This window comes from Rhinolophus hipposideros (genome assembly GCF_964194185.1).
Source record: "Rhinolophus hipposideros genome assembly, chromosome: 9".
Lineage (NCBI taxonomy): Eukaryota > Metazoa > Chordata > Mammalia > Chiroptera > Rhinolophidae > Rhinolophus > Rhinolophus hipposideros.
The window spans coordinates 53643433-53651916 of record NC_138055.1 but is presented as its reverse complement, the minus strand read 5'-3'; the positions used below and the strand labels follow the sequence as shown (position 1 = coordinate 53651916).

The 8484-nt window shown below is 48.4% G+C and overlaps 1 protein-coding gene across 2 annotated transcripts; it reads right to left on the bottom strand.

Annotated features, from left to right (window-relative positions):
- Window positions 1–556: 556 nt before the first annotated feature.
- MFSD5 (major facilitator superfamily domain containing 5) lies at window positions 557–6579 on the bottom strand. Of its 2 annotated transcripts, XM_081060237.1 has the most exons (3): window positions 6186–6321; window positions 4670–5604; window positions 3991–4585 (listed from the first exon to the last, which is right to left on the bottom strand). In XM_081060237.1, exons 2-3 carry the CDS (start codon window positions 5584–5586, stop codon window positions 4234–4236), a joined length of 1269 nt encoding a protein of 422 aa, XP_080916363.1. In that variant the 5' UTR covers window positions 5587–5604; window positions 6186–6321; the 3' UTR covers window positions 3991–4233. The 2 variants fall into 2 exon arrangements, with proteins under 2 accessions (XP_080916362.1, XP_080916363.1); XM_081060236.1 differs by having other exon boundaries at window positions 557–5604; window positions 6186–6579.
- Window positions 6580–8484: the final 1905 nt, after the last annotated feature.

The following is an 8484-nucleotide window of genomic DNA, read 5'->3' as shown; positions in this document are numbered from 1 at the left end:
ACTTGAGTCACATAATCCAATCCCTTACCTGAATCTCAAGTTTATAGAGCACAGGATGGGGGTGGCCGGTTAGCTCCGTTGGTTAGAGCGTGGTACTAATAACACCAAGGTTGCCGGCTCGCTCCCCACATGGGGCACTGCGCGAGCTGCGCCCTCCTTAAAAATAAATAAATAAATAAATAGATAAATAAATAAATACAGTAAAAAAGAGCACAGGATGGTGGAAAGAGCTTTGAACTTGATTCTGAACTGAGGAACTGGATTCTGATTCCAGTCAAATTTATTATTAATCTGTGAAATGGAGAAGTAACATCAAACCTCACTACCTCCCAGGGGTTCTACCAGCCTCAAATAGAATAGCCTTGAAATGCTTTTCAAAGGCCTGAACAATGCTTTGCAGTCTTTAAAAAGCATGTCTTATATGTACTGACATATAAAGATGTCAGAGATACATGAATGATTGTTACAGTTTTCCTGTGGATTTTAATTGTTTTAAACAGAAAAACAAGACATAGTGTTACATTATAAAAAAACAAAGTTGCAGAATAGCATGAATGGTATGATTCAATTTTTATTAAAGAAACAAAAAACTAATACTAAATCATATTATTTAACAGTGGTATGAAGAGCGGGATTAAGCGAGCCTGTCATTTTTGATGTCTTACATTTCTATATGTATTTATAGTTGTAATATACAGAGGGTGCCAAAAAAAGTATACACATTTTTTTTAATTGTTTAAAAAATAAATGTTATATTTGACATACAAAAAAGTCATTTAACACATTTTTAAGAAAGGAAAAAAATGTATTAAAATTGTAATACTCAACATATATTGCTAACAAAAGATGGATACAAGTCATGTGTACATTTTTTTGGCACCTGGGTATTTATGGGTCGATATAAATATATGTATTTTAATATAACATTATATAAACAGATTTATATTCACATATTCATGTTAAATATGCAGTTCTGTATTTGCATTTGACTATTTTACAATGAGCCCATATAACTTTTGTATTGTAAACAAAACAAAACCTTAAACCAAATGTGAAGTATTTTTATAACATTAGATCTGATCCCAAGCATGACAAACTTTTGTTTGCTTTATAATTCTATTCTGTGGTTCTGTGGGGAAGTGGTGGCAAAAATAATAAAAAGGACAAGGAGAACCACAGGACTGGGGTTAGGAGAAGAGTGGGGAGTGGGACCTAGACCCAGCCAAAAGGCCATGGCCATTAGCTGGGAACAGCCCCCTCCCTTCCCTAAGCAAGGACTGAATTTCCAGGAAGAGGTCGTCCTCCAAGCCTCAGAACCCAGTACTGTCCTCATGCCCCAATCCTCCTGCCTTCTTATCCATTGGCCCCTGGTTCCTTGGGATGTTGCTGCTCTCCTCGGGATCACTTAAAAGCTCCAAATCAAATAATCATGTGACCAGCTGGATGGAAATTCAAAAAATCAGGAGGCTCTTAGTGAAAGATGGTGGTATGTATCAAGTCTGACACCAAATTGACCTTCCCACTTGAGGAAGAGGAAATGAGTTCAAGTGGAATATACTGACACCCTACTCAGCAGCTCACATACCCCAAAGTAGAAGGCCTGTCAGATAGCTGGATACTTCTGTTTGGACCTGCACCAAGCGTAAACATTGCTGGAACTCACCCAACCTCTGGGATGTGTTGGAAAGTTCTACATCCCATTACAGCCCCAGCCACTCATTTTCACACCCAAATCTGGATAGCCTCAGCTGGATTGAAAAGTTAAAAAATAAAATATAAAAGCAAACACTTATGCAGTGGTTACACTGTGGGCTAAGTATTAGTCTAAGCATTTAAATACAGTAATGCATTTGATCTTCACAAGAGCCCTATGGGGTAGAAATGACACTATCATCCCTATTTTACAGATGAGGAAACTGAGGCACAAATTTGAACCCAGGTGGTCGGGCTCTGGTTCCATGCTCTTAACCAGTTCCCTCTGCTGCTGCTTAGCAGAGTATCATGAGTAACATTTTGCAGGCAGTGTTTACCTGCTGAACCAATCCTTTATTTGACCTACATAGGCAGATACCCCAAAGTGGACCAAATGGCCAAGGCTAACTGCTCCCACTCTCTGGTCCTTCCCCAGGGATAGGACTTGGGATGAGGGAGCAGGGCTAGAGAAAGGCAAGTAGATGAAGGCCCAGGAGATACAGGAAATACATGTCATAGAAGGGGCACTGGGCAGACAGCAAGAGACAAGGTTTAGCCTCGGCTTTGGCATTCACTTGCTACCTGCCCTTTCTTTAAGGGGATTTTCCTTTTGGGGAAAAAAAAAGTCACTAGCACCTACTAGTAATGCAATGCATGACACATAGTAGGTGCTTGATAAAAATATATTTAAGTCCGAATGGACAATCTCTAAGATGCCTTTAAGCTCCCAAAACCCTGTGAGCCTGACAGGAAAGAATCTTCCCCACTCCGCCACCAGCCCCTTTGAAGAAAGCTCAGCAGGGACAAAGTTAAAGGAACTCATTAGTGTGTCTTGTCTACCCCCCAATTTCCTTATCACTTAGGAATGTGGGGCCCCCTCATACTTACATCAGTAAATAATTATTGTCATCCAAAACAACAAATCATTAACTAGGCTCTAGATTCTAGTCTAATAGACAGTTGCCAAATGGGCAGCTCTTGAAAAGCCAGGTGTGATCTCCTCTCCAGACATTTACCGAACACAGCCATGGGCAAAGCGCTCACTTGTGTGCATATATAGGGGGACACAGGCAAATAAGACACAATTTCTTCCTGTCCTCAAGTATGGTAAAGAGAGACAGAAAGTCTACAAATAACTATAAAACATATGTAGGTCCAGCTCAACAGGGCAGAAAGAGGAAGTGGAGTTATTGCAAAGACTCTGTCTTAGCCTCAAGATAGAGAAGGCAAAAGTATCTGTTTTTCGTATTTAACCTCAACTTCTATTCCCTGCAGCCTAGAGATAGCGGGTGGCGGGGCATGTCTTGTTTTTCTGTTCTGAGTAGGGACCTGAGACCACCTCAGCCTCACCCTGCAGAATCCCATCCATACTGCATTCCTCCAGCACCAGTTGATGGTATCTCTCTACGCAGGTAGGGACTTGCAGGTCTTGAAACATCTTGCATCTTCCTGTCTGGGAAGCAGTCTGGGACCCAAGGAAAGGTCATCAATCCCTTTCCAGAACAGTGGTTCCCCCATGCCCATCTCAAGCACATTCCAGGACACACCCTTGAGCCTACCCTCCCTCTATCCCCACCCTTCTTAGAGCTGGCTCTGCTTCCCCTGAGAAGCCCAGGTGCTGGTGGGAGGAGGAAAGGCAGATATCATCAGAGGTGAGGCAGGGAGGGGCCCACAGAACTGGTGTTCCCACTAGTACTGTTTCCTGCCCCAATGGCTCCCTCACCCTCACTCAGTCTGGGTGGGGAAGAGTCAGGTATAGACAAGATGTCCCAGTCCATCAGCCATTCACTGCTCTCTGCCCTTGGGAGCCCTTCAGTTAGCTTTCAAGCAAGGATACGGAACCTGGTAGGCTCAAGTAATTAATGCCGGACAAATGGTACATTCATAGCCACAGAGGCTGAAGGCAGGTAGCATGTATGTGCTGAGCAACAAGCTTCTTCCTGTAGAAAGGCCCAAGATTTGCCCCATGGGGTAGTCATAGAAGTAGACCAAGCTACTGGTTTGTTCCACATGCTCCACAGATCATCTTATCCTGGATGTGGAGCAAAGGTTTTGCTTGGCAACTGGGGAGGGTGCCTGTTCCCAGGGTAACAAGATATGGAGGACCTAGGAGCCTCAGGCATTGCCCATCCATCCATTTTTGCTGAGAGGCAATGCCACAGCTCTCACTAGTCTTAGAAAGCCTAGAAATACAAACCTTCTGTTGGTAACCCCACCTCTACCATTAAAACCTCCAGCTGCCCACACACCAGAAACTACTAAGGTGGGTACAGGTGAGGATGAGTAAATCAAATCAATGACCGGTTAAAAGTATTTATTTTTAAGTGGAAAGGGGAAAGGGAGTAACACAGAGGCAACTTTTGGCATCTTCTTTCCAGGCCATCACCCCCATGTGCTCCCCAACACAAAGCACTGGCAAGAGGGGCCCCCAGGACAGGCTGAGGGGCCAGATAGTCACAAAGTCAGTCACAGAGAGATCTGTACAACCATGGAGAGGTGGGATTGAAGAGTCTGTCCCAGCCCTCTTGTTTTGGAACAGGGTTAGAGCTCAGGGGCATAAGGCTCCCCAGAGGGTGAGGGCACCTGCAGTTCAGCATCATGCCTTACCACGGTGAAGAGCCCCACCACTGCCAGCAGAGCCATCACCATGACAGCAGAGCAGATGCTGAACATGTTCCGAGTGCCTGTTTTGCGATCACTGTCATGGAGGAGTAGGAGCCCCAGGCAGGCCAGTAAGTGCAGGGGTACCCGGAACCAGTTGAGTACACCAGCTTGCTCTGTCTCAGGGATCACCTTTCTCCGCAGGAAGCTCATGCTAGGAAAGTACAGCCCACAGGCCAATTCGATAAGTAGGAAGGCTATGAAGGACTCCACTGGACTCTCCTGGCCGGGGCTGGTGGAGAAAGTCAACATGAAGAGGGAGAAGACGACGATGAGGACAGCAAGGGAGAGTAGGTGCATAGGCTGAAGGTGGTACCTCTTGGAGGTAGCGATGCGGTATAAGGAAGAGCCGAGCAGGCTGGCAGCCATGAAGCTGGAGAAGATGATGCCCAGTGGGGCCCCATGTGGGTCCAGCACAGGTGTCCAGAGGAAGACAAAGATGAAGATGACACTCTCAAACAGGGCCTGTATGGTACCAAGCAGCAGCACACGGCGGTCCGACAGGAGGCAGCGCAGGCCCCCAGCACAGGTCCTTGAGAAGGCACGCTGCCGATCATAGTTCTCTCCCCAGTTGTGAAGGGCCAAGGCCCCGGCAAGAGCCAAGAGAGGGATAGCGGCCACAAAGGGCGCTACAGGCCCCAGTCCCATCCAGCAGGCCACAGCCTCAGCTGCCACACCTGCCACTACAGCTAGCACATGGTTCCAGAAGGCAGCTCGGGCAAAGGTAGCTGGGATCCACTCAGCAGGGAAGTCATGCCGTTCCACGTGCTCATGGATGTACCAGGCCTCAAAGGCGGAGAAGAGCAGGGCGGTGGACAACCCACCAAGTGCTCGGCCCACCAGCAGCACAAAGTAGTCCAGAGATAGTTTGGTTAAGCAGCACAGAGAGTAAGTGAGGGAGAAGAGGACACAAGACTTCTTGCGACCCAGCCAATCCACAAGGGAGGAGGCCACCAGTCCAAAGAGGACTGTGGAGGCAAGGCCACAGACATAGAGGATGGCAATTTGACCCTCCAGGAAGTGGTAATGCTGATAGAGTTTATAGAGGTAGGGGGCCTGAAGCCAGTCAGCTGCCAGGGCCAGGAAGTAGACCTGATAGAAGTCCAGTTGAAATCGAAGGAAGGCGGGATTGCTGCAGGCCCTTCCAGGGGGCTTAGCCCGGCATCTTGACAGCTCCAACCCCAGGCAGGAGGCCAGGAGGACCACAAAAACAAGGTAGGCAGTCACCAGCATGGCGGGCCCCCGGACGACCTGGGGAAAGAAGGGGGTTTCGGAGTCACATCCATTGCCCAGGCAGCACTGTCAAGGGGCTGGGTGTCTAAGCAGACGGCAGCTCCACCCTCCCCCCTGCCTACTGGGCTTTCCCACCCCTCAACTCCACTCCCTCTGAGCTCAGACCGGAGGGACCAGTTGGGTGGGTGGGAGGAGTGGCCCGCCAGAGCGGTGTCTTAGGACACTGTGGGGCAGGGAAGGGTAAGAGGAGAGCGGAGAAGACTGTGCATTCGCCCCACCCTTGCCTGGCATATCAAAGAGGGAGTCCCTTCCATAATCCCAGCCCCGCAAGTTAAGGGGCTGCTGCCCTCTTCCGCCACAGCTTCTGCATACTTCCTTCTATTACCTTTCATCCTCTCCGGGGAGCTCATTTCGCCCTCACAGTCTCGTCATCTGTCCCGGCCATCCCTCCCCCCTGCGCGGGCCTCTCAAGTTGCTTCAGGGTCACGCGCGTGCATCTAAGATTCCCCATCCTCCAGGTCACGGTCACCCCCCTGCGCCCCCTAGCCCCCGTCCAGAGCCACCACACCCGCTCGCGCCTCGCCCACACCCTGTCTCACCTGCTGCCCCGGTCTGCGGGGACGCTCCGGACACGTCCGGCTCCAGGCCGCCCGGCCGCCCTAGCCGCTCCGGCTCCGGCTCCTGTTCCCGCAGCGCGCCCGCCCCTCACAGCCTGCTTCCGGGAACCGAGTCGGCCTCCGGCCGCCGCCATGATGGTCCTGTCACGTGACGGGGGCGCGGCACTCAGGCCCCGCCCCTCTCTGCCTTCCGGCGGGACTCGGGACGCCTGCTCGTGGAGTACTAGAGGCGAGCAGGGTTTGCTGTTCTCGGTGTGGCCACGTCCGCTGCCGTCCCGTGACACCCGCTCCTGAGGCTCGGGATACCTTCGGGGCCACCCCGGAATAAAGGCCCATTTCCTCTCTCTTCCTTCGTGCTGTTGGTCAGAGAGCGCGGCTGTGCCCGGGAAGATGCCCACAGTCACGCAGAGCCCGGGGTTGGAGCTTCCCAGGGAATCCCGCTGCCCTAAGCCGAGAGGGGCTCCTCTGTTCTCCCCTCTCCCACTGCAGTGCCCTCCAGGCCAGAAGTCAGTAAGGCCCTGACACCTGAGGGAGGCAGTGTGGTGTAAAGGACGTGGACTCGGCTGCAGACAAAGGCTCAAATCCCACCCCTGTCACTTACCAGCTGTCTGGCCTCCGGCAAGCCACATAACTTCTCGGTGTCCCAATTTCTTCGTCTGAAGTCACAGGAGAGCAGTGCTCAAATAAAAAGGCTAAAGTTCAGCGGCAGCATAGGGTTAAGAACTTCAGCCCTGGAGCTGAACGCCCACTTTCTGTCACTTACCAACTGCATTACCTTGGAAAAGTTATTTAACTTCTCTCCAGCCTTAATATGATTGCTTCGAAACCCTCCAATGTCTTCCCATCTCCCTAAGCATAAAAGCCAAAATCTTTTTAACGGCTAACAAACCCCTCTGTGCTCTGCTCTCTGCTACTTCCCTGACCTCATCTACCATCCTCCCTCCTCCTACTCCATCTATACTGGTTACCACCAGGGCCTTTGCACACTGTGCCCTGTAAAGTTCTGGTTCTCCCAGACATCCACATGGTTCCCCTCCTCAGCACCTCTAGTTCTCTGTTCAAATGTCACCTCATCAGAGAGGCCTTCCTTGGCCATAGTGTTTAAAATAGCAACAACGCTACCTCTTCCACAGTAATCGACCTGCTTTCCTTCCAATTCTCTATTCTCCTTTGCTGCGTTTTCTCCATAGCATTTAACACCATCTGGCATACTGTATATTTTACTTCTTTACTTGTTTACTGTCTCTTCTCCCTTTAGATATTGATGTTTTGTTCACTTGTATGTCTAATATTTAAACAGTTACTGGTGCATAAAAAAATCAATAAATATTTGATAAATAAATGAGTAAATTAATCCATGTAAATTACTCTAAAAAGTACTGGCCCATATTAGCTGTTAATACTTGTCAAACGGTTATTATATGCCTAATCTCTATTTTAAGAAATCCTGGGCCAACAACTATAGGTGAATTATCTCATTTAACTGTCACAAAAAACCCATAAGGTAAGTATTATTATTATCCCCTAGAATTGGGAAGATTAGATAACATGTCCAGAGTCAGAACTGAGACCCAGATCTTTCCAATTCCATGCTCATATGGTTTCTGAAAAGAATAAATGACTTCACCTGGCTGCACAGGTAATTAGTAAATGTTGGTTTTCTTTATATTAAAGTTGGGGGGGCAGGAGTTTCTGGGATTACATCTAGAAAAATACTTTCTTATGATAAAGGAAACAGCTGAGATTTATATCCAAGCTCCAAAGTGCCTTCATCCCTAATTGCAAACTTCTAGAGAGTAGAAAGGGGCAGTGGTTCCCATGGACTCATCTAGAAACACTAAGACTCAAAAAGTCATGATTTCCCCAAGGTCGTTCAATCAGTGAGTGAGGGCATTGCTAACCCGAATGCCCTCCATCCCAGTCCTGGGCTGAAGCCCATTGAACTCATGACTCCCAGTCTCAGTTCTTGGTGGTTTTTTTCTTTGGGAATGGAGGTCATTTTGAATGAAAGCAGGGAGTGGGACAGAATGGCCTTACATTTCTTGCCTTCTGTTTTTCAGGATGGAGGCCAATTTTCTCTTATTATTGAGTTGCATTTTGTTCAGAAGCACCTGATAGAGAGAGACTTAGAGGAAGGTTACATTATTTTGGATTGTTTTTGTTTATTTTAGGACCTATTCAAAATATGTTTTCTCTTTAAGTTCCCACTGGCCCTTCAGAGCTGTAAGGCACGCTGGGAAAGTTCCTAAATGTGGGGAATGTGCCAGCAGAGGACTGGAGA